This window comes from Sycon ciliatum, chromosome 1, assembly GCF_964019385.1.
Source record: "Sycon ciliatum chromosome 1, ocSycCili1.1, whole genome shotgun sequence".
Classification (NCBI taxonomy): Eukaryota; Metazoa; Porifera; class Calcarea; order Leucosolenida; family Sycettidae; genus Sycon; species Sycon ciliatum.
The window spans coordinates 25,837,983-25,853,059 of record NC_088643.1 but is presented as its reverse complement, the minus strand read 5'-3'; the positions used below and the strand labels follow the sequence as shown (position 1 = coordinate 25,853,059).

Here is a 15,077-nt window from a genome sequence, read left to right as displayed (position 1 = left end):
ACACACACCATGCCTTCAGCACACACCACCACCATGCCTGCACTAGCATACACACCATACGCTGGTAGCTGTGGAACAGATGCAATGAAAGCTGCACGTCTACATCAAGCTGCATTGCATTGCACAAGGTCTTCCAGGGTGTCTTTCCAGCGAACCGAATGGTGACCAGTTGAGTGTGCTCTGCTTGCCAATTGCGATTGATCGTCCCTGGAAGCTGTCGGTAAAAGCACGAAAGGATGGCAACTAGTCACTGGATACTTCCTCCATCGTGCAGTGATGTCACGGGGCAGCAGTACACCACTTCAGGAAATGGTCCAGTATCTTATCTTTCAACTTTTGTCCAACAAACAGTCCCCCACTGCAGCTAGACAAACCATGGTAGTGTGCCGTGTCTCCGGCAGGGTGCAGCATCACGTTAACAAGAACGCGAGTCTCCGTGCTATCAATACGTTTTCAAGACGGACTCCGACACAGTGCCTTGAGACCGCTGGAACGCTTTCCCCGCGGCGTATGCAGCATGCTCGTTGAAGAGAAACGCGTGAAGTGAGCGCAGGTCAGTGCACGTCTTCATTGCGCCCGCCTGCAGCTTCTGCAGGCTCTGTGCCTCGCGGGTACGCCGCGACTCAAGAGTATCTAGTGCCATGGTGTCAGAGTCCGGAACGTCTGAAACAAAGCCAATAATAGGAACACACACACACACACACACACCGACACACACACACACACAAACGCACACGTACACACACACACACACACGCACGCACACACACACATTTATATGCCTGCACATGTGCAAAATTCTCCGGAAACAAAAAACTCTACAAGTATGACTTTAACGACCTGTCAGTTCTGGTAAATTGAGCTGTGAGGAATAGAGCAATTGTGACTGCAAGCGAGACTCTAATGGTGTCCATTTCTTCTGAAAGTGTACATACTTCAAAGAGTAGTATACCCGCTCATCATCTTTTGTTCCACCGAACCAGAGCAAGGTAACTCCTTAGAATGTGAATAAAAAAAGGCACAGAGTTTTTTTATTTATTTGCAAAGCAGTAATGCTACGTGCATGGAGCACACAGGGCAAAGTATGTGCATGGAGCACATAGGGCAAAGTATGTACACGGAGCACATAGGGCAAAGTATGTGCATGGAGCACACAGGGCAAAGTATGTGCATGAAGCACACAGGGCAAAGTATGTGCATGAAGCACACAGGGCAAAGTATGTGCATGGAGCACACAGGGCAAAGTATGTACACGGAGCACACAGGGTAAAGTATGTGCATGGAGCACACAGGGCAAAGTATGTGCATGGAGCACACAGGGCAAAGTATGTACACGGAGCACACGCACAGCAGCACTAAGTGAACAAGTAGCAATGCTAGAGATTTGCCGAGCACTAGAATATGCATCAGTACCAGGTACAGCATGACCATGAAGGAGGCAACAGTATCACACACGCTCACCTTCAAACATCAGGTTATAGCCTGTTTCGAGTGGTGACGACGACTGGACTTGAGCAGTGACTGGTAAAGAGAATACCCACTCAAATATCGCCCTGGTGCGTGGCATGTGGAATTCAGACGTGATCACCTAGAGCAGAGAAAGAGAACAGGCACACTGCATTAGCGTGGAAACTACCAGATTTCCATTCTGCACTACATGTGTATACCGGTAACACCAGAAACGCAATACCACTCGTACAGCACAGCACAACACAGCAAACCAAGAAACGCAATACCACTCGTACAGCACAGCACAACACAGCAAACCAAGAAACGACCTCTCAATACAATCAAATACGTACTACTGTCTACATGTGCAGCCCAAACGTAGACTTTTAAAAACAAAGCGGCGTGCACCAAGCAAGAGTAGCTGGACCAGCACCAATGTGAACCCACACACACAGTTCACCAATGTAAACCCATACACACAGTTCACCAATGTGAACCCACACACACAGTTCACCAATGTGAACCCACACACACAGTTCACCAATGTAAACACACACACAGTTCACCAATGTAAACCCACACACACAGTTCACCAATGTAAACACACACACAGTTCACCAATGTAAACACACACACACAGTTCACCAATGTAAACACACACACACAGTTCACCAATGTAAACCCATACACACAGTTCACCAATGTGAACCCACACACACAGTTCACCAATGTGAACCCACACACACAGTTCACCAATGTAAACACACACACAGTTCACCAATGTAAACCCACACACACAGTTCACCAATGTAAACACACACACAGTTCACCAATGTAAACACACACACACAGTTCACCAATGTAAACACACACACACAGTTCACCAATGTAAACCCACACACACAGTTCACCAATGTAAACCCACACACACAGTTCACCAATGTAAACCCACACACACAGTTCACCAATGTAAACACACACACACAGTTCACCAATGTAAACACACACACAGTTCACCAATGTAAACACACACACAGTTCACCAATGTAAACACACACACAGTTCACCAATGTAAACACACACACAGTTCACCAATGTAAACACACACACACAGTTCACCAATGTAAACACACACACACACAGTTCACCAATGTAAACACACACACACAGTTCACCAATGTAAACACACTTTTTTTTTTTTTTTTTTTTTTTTTTTTTCCAATGTAAACACACACACAGTTCACCAATGTAAACACACACACACAGTTCACCAATGTAAACACACACACACAGTTCACCAATGTAAACACACACACACAGTTCACCAATGTAAACACACACACACAGTTCACCAATGTAAACACACACACACAGTTCACCAATGTAAACACACACACACAGTTCACCAATGTAAACACACACACACAGTTCACCAATGTAAACACACACACACAGTTCACCAATGTAAACACACACACAGTTCACCAATGTAAACACACACACAGTTCACCAATGTAAACACACACACAGTTCACCAATGTAAACACACACACACAGTTCACCAATGTAAACACACACACACAGTTCACCAATGTAAACACACACACACAGTTCACCAATGTAAACCCACACACACAGTTCACCAATGTAAACACACACACACAGTTCACCAATGTAAACCCACACACACAGTTCACCAATGTAAACCCACACACACAGTTCACCAATGTAAACCCACACACACAGTTCACCAATGTAAACACACACACACAGTTCACCAATGTAAACACACACACACAGTTCACCAATGTAAACACACACACAGTTCACCAATGTAAACACACACACAGTTCACCAATGTAAACACACACACACAGTTCATCAATGTACACCCACGTCCAGTTCACCAATGTACACCCACGTACAGTTCACCAATGTACACCCACATACAGATCATCAATGTACACCCACATACAGTTCATCAATGTACACCCACATACAGTTCATCAGCCAGACCAGAACAGCCTCAAGTCATCCAACCATGCACTACAGTGGTTTCACATCCTTGTCATGAGACTACTCAAACTGAATTCGTGCAGAAAGTGGTATATGGCATGTGGACTGGGAACCAACATGGCCGACATCATGAGACCCAATATAGAGAGATGCAGGGGATGGGTGGAGTAGTGTTGGAACAAACATGGCTGCCCTGTGTGGTCATGTGATAGGCGTGCAACAGTTCTCTACGTACACGCCAGTCTATCCAGCCCTCTATGTACACGCCAGTCTATCCAGCCCTCTATGTACACGCCAGTCTATCCAGCCCTCTATGTACTGTAAATATACAAAATGTCGGCGCTGCAAAATTTCGGCACTTCACGATTTTTGACATTTCGGCGGCGATTTATTTTCGGCGTGGGATAGAGGGCATGGTATTGCGACAAATGCTGTGAAAAATTTCATCGGCGTTTTAATTTAGGCGTTTTGGGTCGGTGCCGAATATAGCCGAAATTAAAGGGGAAGTCCGGTGAAAAATTTAAATTTCAGGGTCGGTAGAGTTTCGGCCGCTGAGTCGAATGGTGTTGGTCCCACGTGTCTCGGACAAAGCGTTCTCGAGATATTTCCGTTTGAAAAACTGAGTTTCGGGGGCTGCGCCATGACGTCATGCGGCCGCGCCACACCCTCTGCAACGTCATAGCGTGCAGCTAGGTCAAAAGGAGTGCGTGAAAGCAATAGTGTCAGTGCTATTTCAAATGATTTGGCGACTGATATTAGGTGGTGCAAGCGACCCCGAAGACCTGTAACTCCTTGTGAGAGTGAGGATGCAGCCATGGCTGACCTTCATGAGTTCGGTCTGGGGCTGAGAACCTCGGTATTCAGCTGAAGAAATGGCCGCGCGGGCCGGTCAAGAGTGAGCGCTACTGAGTTTCCGACTGATGAAGAAGCAGCAGCTATTGCAGACGAAGCTGATATAATTATCAGATCGCTGGAGAGCAGGGTCGCCAAAATGGAGAAGAGTGATGCGAGTGCTCTAAATGTTGTTCCATACCGATCGATTAGATTCGCTTAGAGTCCAGTGGCCTGCCACATGGTGATGTTTTGGTGCGAACTTGGAATATTTCGGACTACTCATTTGGAGAACAGTGCAGGCTCTTTGAACCACGGGCACGACTCTTCGCTCGCAACGCTATGGAATCTGAAAGTTCTAGGTCCGAGAGCTGTTCGCTGTTTTGTCACTTGTCGCGGTTGTGCACTCATCGCTGTAGCATAAAATAATGAGGCGCCGCGGGTGCGGAAAACTAAAATTTTCTTTCTCAAAGCACAACCACCGGCACCGGCAAGGAGAAACGCACGTTCTCTGACTACATAGTCGACTGTACAATACGACTGATACGAGTGTAGTACATGACAAGTCCGTGTGTTGACTAGTTTTCTGAGTCTTGTGTCAGTTCTGAGTTGTGACATGAGTTTGTTGACTGCATGCACTACAGCTAGATAACACACTGCACGCACTGCATGCACGCAGCGCAGAGCGCATAGACCATGTAGACGGGCTAACGGAAAAGTCCAACTCGGAAACGGCTAAAATACGGTATAACCTCCAGGTTTACCGAGCTGAAAATCACAGGGTACGTAGTGTTTGTAACACTGAATCGAATGGTCTTGGTCCGAAGAAGCTGCGATAAACGGTTCCCCAATCGAACGCGCTCCGAATATGGCCATTTTTGTACACAACTAGATGGTGTGGCTACCTGGCTGCACGCTGTGACGTCATCACCTGGATCTGGGTGATGCGCGCTCAAATTCGCACATGTTCGATTGGGCGTATCTGACGAACCATAAGCCGCAGCCTCCTCGGACAAAGACCATTCGACTCAGCGCCCCGAACTCTACGGACTGTGAAATTTAAATTTTTCACCGGACTTCCCCTTTAAATAGCTGCCGAAAATTTGTATATTTACAGTATACGCCAGTCTATCCAGCCATTCCAATCTTCAACAAGAGCTACACAGCCAGTGATATGGGACTCACCAGCAGAGTTCTCAGGCCGAGGACGTCTGTGTGCTGCGTGCGTGCAAAGTACGCATTGCCAATCGTGTCATATGACGACCACTCCATGAGAACGCACGATGACGGTATTCCTGGGAGAAAACGAATCAAGTACACAGAAAGTTAGGTGAGGGACTGTCTCGCAAAAAATAAAAAATAAACCCAGCAAGTGGCCTGAAGGGAATGTGTGGTAAATATTCGAGACCGATTTTTCCTATCGAAAAACATCTGGAACTCTACATAACAGGTGTCAAAATACTGCCCAGATAAATTTATTCACCGAAAAACTTATAACAAATGCGGCGATGCATGCGTGAACCACTTTGCATCCAAAGAACTGCACAGACACCCACAGTCAACTGGATACATGGGTACTCATCACTCGGAGTGAGGGTAACATGGATGCAGCTAGCGAGGCTCGCCCCTTTGTCCGACATGGGTTGTGAGACTTACCATCTCACCGTCGCCGCTAGGCACTGCATCTGCCACCCTGGTATAATCAGGGAGGGTGGTGGCCTGACACAAACGAAACTTCCTAAGCTGCTTGTGTTTCTCAACACAATTGTATGGCCGGAGGTAACGAGGACGTGAAAACTTTAAAACGTTTGCAGGTTATTGTCACCAAACAAACACAACATATAGGTATCGATGCCACTGGGGAAAGAAAGCATCAAGCCTGTGGCAGCCATACATGCACAAATGCACATATTTATATTAATTATATACCCACACATAAACACACACGCACGCATGCACGCACACACACACACACACACACACACAGACACACACACACAGATAACACCCCTCAGTACACAGAGGAAGAGCACAGCACCAACCTGCCTTGATCAGGAAATCTGCACTGGCACAGGATTCAAACACAGGAAAGCCATTGCAGTCTCTAGGTGGCGGCTTGTGGCTTGTGCCAGCGCTGAGGGTAATGATCTTCGGCAGACAGGTGTCTGAGCAACCTGAACATCAATAATACATGCAAACAGACAGGTATACAGGCACATGCATGCGCATAAACTACTGTTCTCATGCAACACAAATATGGACACAAACACACAGATACAGACAGCTGCTGAAGTACTTCATAAACTACTCCAGTTCCCAAGACGAACCAACCAGGCGCATCCAGTACATCAATTGACTTCGACTAAACTGATCCAGCAGGGTGCTATGGATCAGTATTTGTAGGTGAAACACCAGTACCTTCCATAGCGCTACCACAGTACCAGCGCAATGAAATCCTACTCGAGGTGGTTTCTGTTTTCTACACCCCACACCCCAACAGCGTATGGCGTGACACTCACCAGCCAAGCACATACATGCATACATGCATACATACATGCATACATGCATACATGCAGCCTCCAAAGCAGAAACTAATAAAGTACATTAACAGTACTAGAACAAGTCTAAAAGCTGATAAAACCGCGCAGCAGCAGTTCTGAGTACACACACACACACACACACACACACACACACACACACACACACACATCACTGGTGACACGTGTGGCACATGCCTATCTTACATGACTGACTGGACTGGTTCTTGCCGCTACCATGGCTATTGTGCGTCAAAGCCAGTGTTATCATTGTCAGTGTGCGTGGCAACTAGTGGCAACCTCACACAATTGCTGCTAGGGCTGCACTGGCATCCAGGAATAGCTCGTGCATGGATGAAGTCAAGCCCAGTCCAGCGGGGTGTGAAGTTCTCGCTTGGCCTCTGTACTGCATTGTACTGCATTGTACTGCATTGTACTGCATTGTCGCCAATAGACCTGGCTACATGTACTGTAGTACTGTACTACACATCAGCACCGAAAACTGTCTGCATCAAAAATGTCTAATAGTAATAGTCCCATGACATCGTATGGTGAATGCATTGCACACACACACGCACGCACACACACGCACGCACACACGCACGCACACACACACACACACACACACACACACACACACACACACACACACACACACACAGGACCAGAGAAGTGTGAGTGTCTTGTTTTGACTGCAGGAAACGGTACTTCGATATCGTGGCTCAACGTAGTGCTTGCACAGTTAAGCAGTTTATTGCTTCAAACACATCTTCATTTTTACTCCCAAGAATAACTCTGTAAAATTTGTTGATGTGCACACTGTACCTGAAGAGGCATTGCTGTCGCATGTACGCTGTGCCAGCCGCTCCGTGCACTCTTTCCAGCGCATGATGGCATGATCGAGACGACGTTCAACTGGACATGACAAACGTATGAATACACGAAACAAGTGTCACTGTCATCCCACCCTAGGCGGAAAACAGCTATCAATCGACTTCTGAAAGCTCCTAAATGCATGTATACTCAGTCAAAACAAACTTCCTCGTGTTTATTCAAAAAGTAAAAGTTTAACATCCACACCGAGACGGGGGGAGAGAGAGAGGAGGAGGACGAACCCCAGAAACTAGAAACTACCGACCGATATCACTACTGCCCATAATGTCTAAGTGTATGGAGTCCATCGTGAACCGCAGCCTGTCCAACTTCCTGAAGAAGAATGACATCCTTTCTCACAGGCAGTTTGGCTTTCGCACTGGACTGGGAACCTCTGATCTGCTGATTGCTCTTCAGCATGAGTGGAGCCTTGCAGCTGCCAGTGGAGGCCTCGTCAGGGTACTCGCAGTAGATATTGCCGGGGCCTTCGACAAGGTCTCGCACAACGGCGTCCTCCACAAGGCTGAACGGTGCGGCATAAGTGGCCTCCTCCTTGCCTGGCTCCGGAGTTACCTGACAGACCGCCACATCCGTGTCGTCATAGGTGGCCAGTCTTCACCGACCCACCGAATCCAATCTGGCGTGCCACAGGGCAGCATCCTCGGCCCCACCCTCTTCCTTCTGTACGTCAACGACGCAGAAGACCACCTGCCTGATGGGGCGAAGCTGGCTGTATACGCCGACGACACAACTCTCTACAAGTGCATCACCACCCGACTCAGACTGCCAGAAGAGACAGCAATCCTCCAGCAGGCAGTAGACTCACTGGCAGCATGGGGAAGCAGGTGGAGGACCAAGTTCGAGCCCACAAAGTCGCAGGCATTGACCATCAGCCACCACCGCTCGCCAACCCCCCGAACGCAATACGCTTCCAAGGAGCAGTCGTGCCAGAAGTAGAGGAGCTCAAGCTTCTTGGCGTCACCTTCGACAGGCAGCTGGCATTCCGCAGCCATATCCGACAGCTTGCAGTACGCGGAGCCCAGCGGCTCGGCTTCCTCCGTAAGGCATCGGCTGTGCTAGACCCAAAGCACCGGGCAATCGTGTACCGTGGCTTTGTCCGCCCTGTGCTAGAGTATGGCATGCTGGTGTGGATGAGCGCAGCCCCCACCACCTTGGCCCGCCTCACTGCCATCCAGCGCCGTGCCCTGCACATAATTGGAGATGGATCATACCTCCCGAGCCTCGACATTCGCCGTACCGTAGCAGGGCTCTGCTTTCTGTACAAGCTGCACTTTGTGGAGGGTCCGGAAATGGTGAAAGCCATTCTGCCACCATCAGCAGCCGCACCGAAACACCGCATGCCTACTCGAGCGACAACCAGATCTGCAACACATCATCCATCGCAACTCACCAGTATCCTTCCCCCTCAGGCACGAAACAACACGCTCCGCTCATTTCCCCACTCCCTCATCGCAACGTGGAATCAGCTCCCACCTACCCTTCTGCAGTCTCCCCCTTCTCGCAGAGGCATGCACACGTTCAAGAAAAACGTCAACGACCACTTGCGGCGCAGCAAGTGGGAGTGGGCCACAGACAGGCTATGATCTCTGCCAACACACCAGCCTAATTATACTGACCGCACTCCAGCTCCCTTCTACCCCTCTTTGATCCCCTTCGCTCAGCCTTAAAATCCGACTATCAGTTCACTCCATCTTCCTACGGTGCACTGCTTTTACTATTGTTTTGTCCCATCCCAATCTCAAATTCTCCCCATTATCGTTTGCAAAGCCGGTGCTCCCCTCTTGGATGGACATGTTTCTTTTCTCCTATGTATCGGCGCACAGGAGTAACAATGATTCCGAGACCTTTGGTCGGAGGAGTTACTTTTGCCCCGCCCCCACTTCCATCCAATATGCCACCGCCCCCGCTGTGCAGCATCTGATGGTACTGTGGTATTCAGTAAAAAAAAAAAAAAAAAAAAAAAAAGGAGGAGGAGGAGGAGGAGGAGGAGGAAGAGGAGGAGGAGGAGGAGGAGGAAGAGGAGGAGGAGGAGGAGGAGGAGGAGGAGGAAAGAGAGTGAGAGAGACGCGCAGAGAGGCAGCAAAGCTGAGTACAGCCAGTGAACTCACATGGATCACATTCACCGAGCGGGCTGAGGCCAGCTGCCACGCGCCAAAGTGAGATCTTGGTTGTGTTGTGTCATGTCCCCTACTTTCCCCAACTTACCCCAGGGAGTGACTGCGCCATTCTCAGATAGACCTCCACCGGGTACTGTGTGACAACAAACAAAACGAAAATGAAAGCCAGCCACGCATGTCAACAACAAGGAAAAGATCACAAAAAGCCAAGCAAACCTTTTACCACAACTTGTACCAGAACTTGAAGAAAGTAGAGAGGTTCCGCATAACGTAATTATGTTAGTAAAACCGTAGTCGATCTGCGGAAAGTCTTACATACACTGCATGCGGATCTGTGTTCCACCATACAGAGTTTGATCTGTGTTCCACCATACAGAGTTTGATCTGTGTTCCACCATACAGAGTTTGATCTGTGTTCCACCATACAGAGTTTTCGAGCCACGTAGTTTTGATAGGGAGCACCTCCGTCAGTGAAGCCCCACGTACAGCGCTGCTCAATGAAATCCGGTCTCGACACTCAAGTACATCAATATGCAGTGGGAGTTGTGCAGACCTACGCCTGCAAACACTGGGCTGGGAAGGGTTGCAAGGCGCAAACGTGAGTGACGCTCTGGATTTCATTGAGCAGCACTGTACATACTCTACGTAGACAACTTTCCAAAAGTGGAGTGCAAACGCGACCGCCAATTCACTGGTTTTCCCGCTCAACTTCACGTAGCACGGAACCTCTCTGTACATAGCATCCACAAACAGACATATCCACTGTAAAGTGAGCAGCCGGGTTTTATAGTAAACAAAATTGTACATCCAAGTGCCTGAGGTGTAGCGGGTACATGTACATCAAATGGGTGGTATGCTCCCGCCATACTATACTACAGCAAATACAGTCAACTGTATGCTGCGACAGGACCATTCTCGGCTAGCCACACGGACACTTGCATTGCACTGGCATTGCAGCATATTGTTGTTCTCTTGTACTGTTGTAGATGCCGGGATACACCGCCATGTCAATGTACTGTGGCTTGCTTGCCAGGGCTGATTCCAGCATGCCCTATGCCGACCATGTTGCATATGTGCGCTGCAGGCTGTCTTTCGCGCTGCTCCGGTCCACCGTTCATGTGTTTTCGTGGGTCTCGGTCTGCATACCATCGTCCAGCTAACGAGCTCAGGGAGCTGGTGGTGGTTGAAAGCCGGATCTAAACCAGTTGTCTTTTAGTGTAAAACTCTTGCCACTCTCATGTCATGAGACATGTTTTCCACACCTGTGTGTTATTATCTTCCTAAAGCTCCTATCACACCCTGGTTCCTCATCATTAGACACCCTCAGCAAAAAACGTTATGTTACGGTATTACCGTAAGGGGAAAAATACCGAGATTTTAGTACACTGTTGCCATGAGTATAGCTTTTAATCTGCGTGGTACAACCATTTATGGCACCATATACGCGATACAAGGTGAAATGGGTACGCTCAACGCAATGTTTGGCCCAAAACGTACCGTTTGTCACAACGATAAATCAGCCCCCATAACGTTTTTACGCTGCAGCTTCAACGCTATTTGGGAGATCAAGGTATGAGTACCGTAAAGAATAGCGTTACCGTTGTTTGCTAAGGGTGTCTATTGTGTTGCTTTTGCCCGTAAAAGAGGCTGTTGGACTCTTGACGGTATATAGGTAGCGAAAAATGCACTGATTCCGATAGTGAAGGACCTAGGTTGATCGGAGCAGCCGTTCCCGAGCTTGAAGTTTGCACTAAATTTGGTGACATCGTGATGACGCCATAAACTTGCCCAATGCCCAGACTAGGCCGGATGTATGACGTCAGAGAGGGATAGACTTTGTATGGGAGTAGATGGGAAAAAACCAAATTCTTTCTTGTATCTCTGCAACAATGAATTTCATACTAGAATTTTTTCCAGTCGGGATTCCAGTATGGTGCCATATGTTCCATACCGAAGTTTGAAAAAGACTCGACTTCTGCGGGACAATGGAGAGCCAAAATACTGAAATTTCCCCATCTACTCCCATACAAAGTCTATCTCTCTGATGTCATAAATCAGGCCTGGTCACAGTGGGCTGGGTAAGTTAATGATGTCATCATGATGTCACCAAATTTAGTGCAAACTTCAAGCTGGTATAACTCCGGAACGGCTGCTCCGATTAACCTGGGACCTTCACCATTGGCCTTGATTTTACAGCTAGGAAACGCAAAATCGTATGGCAAAGTGCAAGAAAATTGTACAGTATGAGAGCCTTTTAGTGTACACTCGGACGTCTCTTATCCGGGCACCTTGGGACCGGGCACTGCCCGTATCTCAGACTTGCCCGTATCTCAGGATAACTCATCTACCATGTATCATATTTTTTGAAGATGTTTATTTGGCACGTATTGCACAGTCATGTTCAGATTCCAGAAAGAATGCATTGATAAAATGTGTGGATTTCACAGGTCGGTGGTGACAAAAAAAGCACTTGCGCATACGAAAAAAAGTTCACCCCCCCCCCCCCCCCCCAAATTCCAAGCATTTTTGCCATAGGAACTCAAGCTGAAGGTGGCCGGTAGAGAGACGTGCCCGTATCTGAGGCGTCCGGATAAGAGACGTTTGAATGTACTATTAAAGGGGTAGTCCCAAAAGTTTCTAGCGTCCCAGAAAAGAACATCGTTCATTTCGTACTCTGACCCCTCCCCACCCTCCGAAATGAACACAGCTTGCTTTGCTGGATGACAAAAACAGCACGCATGTACATGCTACAGTGGCGGTCGACTTGAGATTTTCGCTCACACCCTCCCCCAGATGAACGATGTTCGTTTCAGGGACGACGAAAACCTTTGCGACGACCCCTAGGATCACGCTTAGCATGTTCTTGTGCAGAGCTCAAAGGCAAACTGAGTACGGATTGTCTACACATTGATACATTGATATTCTGAGCAACCGCTCCAGTTTTACCTATAGGAGAATGGGGGGAGAATGGGTCCTATAAGCTAACTGCACCCTAGAAAGACTTTTAACGAGCCTTTTTCCATACATGTCTTGGAATCGTACGACTCCCTGATGCCCATAAAGCAGCCATTCTTGGCGCATATGTCATAATATTATTACTTTTGTGACTATGATTAGTATGAATCCTGTATGATGCAAGTGCTGAGTCTGTAATTGCTGTACAGCATCACTCTAGTCTAGACTAGTCTAAGATGCACAGCGCACCCAGATATACACAATGTAACTGACGTACCCACAATGGCAGAGATTTTTTCCATCGTTGCGTAAGTATAAGTGGCAGTAATAATAAGGTGACAGATCAGTTGTAGGCTGCTCAACTACCGGCCTAGGGCCTGGTACGTGATGAGTAGGACTGCATGCAGTGCTGCTGCCCTTATGAATGAAGTAATTCCTTACTACAAATGTACAGAAATGGTATTGTGTGGAAGGGCTTCTTAGACTCTGCTACCTTCGTGCATAGAGTCACACTACTATCGCTAATCAGTGCCACAAACCAGTACTGTACAGTTTATATACTACATAGGGCTCACAGTCAGCACTCCCTGCGCAGGTAGCTAAAAACTATTACAAACAACACAAAGACATTGATTTCGAAATGAAAGTGCATCATGCATGAATGATCGATCTGGACCTGTACAGTGTACTGTACTGTAGTCTGTAGGCTGTATACTGTAGTATACCATGGCCTTTGTATAAAACCCGTGTACCACTATCCCATTATATCGACGGCCGCGTGGCCCAACGGATAAGGCGCCTGACTACGAATCAGGAGATTCCAGGTTCGAATCCTGGCGTGGTCGAATTTTTTCTTTTTCGGACCTTTTAGTTTTATTTCTCTGGCACACATAATGCACTGCTACACTGCACTGTACGAGCTAGCACGGAAGTTTTTTAGTGCTCGACTCGAGCGCCTGATGTACGTACAGTGTCAAGCTGACCAGATCACTCGAGCGCGAGCGACGAGTGCCTTGTATGATCTGAGTAGATCTACGTAACGTGAAGCCAGAGTATATACCGTCCGATATCCCTATTGCCTGTGGCATCGAAGATATTGGAGCGCGTTGTCTACGAACAGCTGCAGACATATTATTATATTCAATCTGAGCCTGACCTTTTACCGCCTCAACAATTATTTGCATACCGGCGTTCCCACTCCTGCGAGGATGCTCTCACCCTCTGTGTCGACCGTTGGCACAGGTGTCTAGATAAAGGCCAGTGCGTAGCAGCTGCTTTCCTTGATCTAAGTAAAGCGTTTGACTGTGTAGATCACACACTTCTAGTCTCTGAACTATTTGATTGTGGCCTTGGAGACACAGTTCTCTCCTGGTTTCAGAGCTACCTGGCAGACCGAACCCAGGGAGTCGTAACTCCCCAGTCTTCCCCAGGTGAGCCATACCACTGCACCCGTGGCGTCCCACAAGGGTCCGTCCTGGGACCACTATTATTCACGATTTACACCCGCTCCCTTCCCTGCCATGTTAAGCAGTCGACCACGTAACGTTGCTGTATGCAGATGACACTACACTGTACGCTGACAGTTCATGTGCAGAGCAAGCCGTAGTTACCTTGGAAAGAGACATTGCTCACGTTGCCTATTATCTCTCTGAGCGTGGTCTCAAACTCAATACCGCAAAGACTCAGTACATGCATATCCGTACTCCGGCTAGCCGCCCCCTAATGCTCGACGGTATTAGTATTTCCTCAGCTTTGAGCGTAAAATACCTTGGCTTGGTCATTGATGAACATCTATCCTTTAAACCACAAGTTGCAGCCCTCCGGAGGAAAGTTGGCGCCAAGCTAAGTACCATGTACAGAACACGTCGCCTCCTGACCACCCGAGCTAAACGTACATTCTACTTATCCTTCATACAATCCACTCTTGAGTATGCGAGTAATGCATATGTACACTGTCTTCGCACCACAGAATATGATAACCTGATCAAGATCAGTAAACGTGCATTACGGATAGTGTTTGGTTACCCCTCGTCGACGCGTCCTCCCATTCAGCCCCAATTTTTTTTTTTTTTTTTTTTTTTTTTTTTTATCACATTGCACATACCTACGGAAGAAGGGGGAGACAAAACGAAGACGAAACAAAAAAGACAACAATGGGTGTGTAGGCGCTACATGAGCTGCGCTGGTGAGATGCAGTGGACTCCCCCGACCAAGGGTCTCGGGATCGGCGTACACAGCAAGCACCATGGGAGAGGGGGGCGAGAGGAATGGCGGAGAG

General features: G+C 48.0%; 1 protein-coding gene and 1 non-coding gene across 3 annotated transcripts; one reads left to right on the top strand and one right to left on the bottom strand.

Annotated features, from left to right (window-relative positions):
- Positions 1 to 143: 143 nt before the first annotated feature.
- LOC135820236 (uncharacterized) lies at positions 144 to 13,444 on the bottom strand. Of its 2 annotated transcripts, none has more exons than XM_065333561.1 (7): positions 13,077 to 13,444; positions 9,836 to 9,977; positions 7,659 to 7,748; positions 6,339 to 6,470; positions 5,482 to 5,591; positions 1,462 to 1,588; positions 144 to 663 (listed from the first exon to the last, which is right to left on the bottom strand). In XM_065333561.1, exons 3-7 carry the CDS (start codon positions 7,720 to 7,722, stop codon positions 443 to 445), a joined length of 654 nt encoding a protein of 217 aa, XP_065189633.1. In that variant the 5' UTR covers positions 7,723 to 7,748; positions 9,836 to 9,977; positions 13,077 to 13,444; the 3' UTR covers positions 144 to 442. The 2 variants fall into 2 exon arrangements, with proteins under 2 accessions (XP_065189633.1, XP_065189627.1); XM_065333555.1 differs by having other exon boundaries at positions 9,933 to 9,977.
- Positions 13,445 to 13,571: 127 nt separating this feature from the next.
- Positions 13,572 to 13,644, top strand: Trnar-acg (transfer RNA arginine (anticodon ACG)). The gene has a single exon. It is a non-coding gene; the product is annotated as a tRNA-Arg (tRNA).
- The last annotated feature ends 1,433 nt before the right edge of the window (positions 13,645 to 15,077 follow it).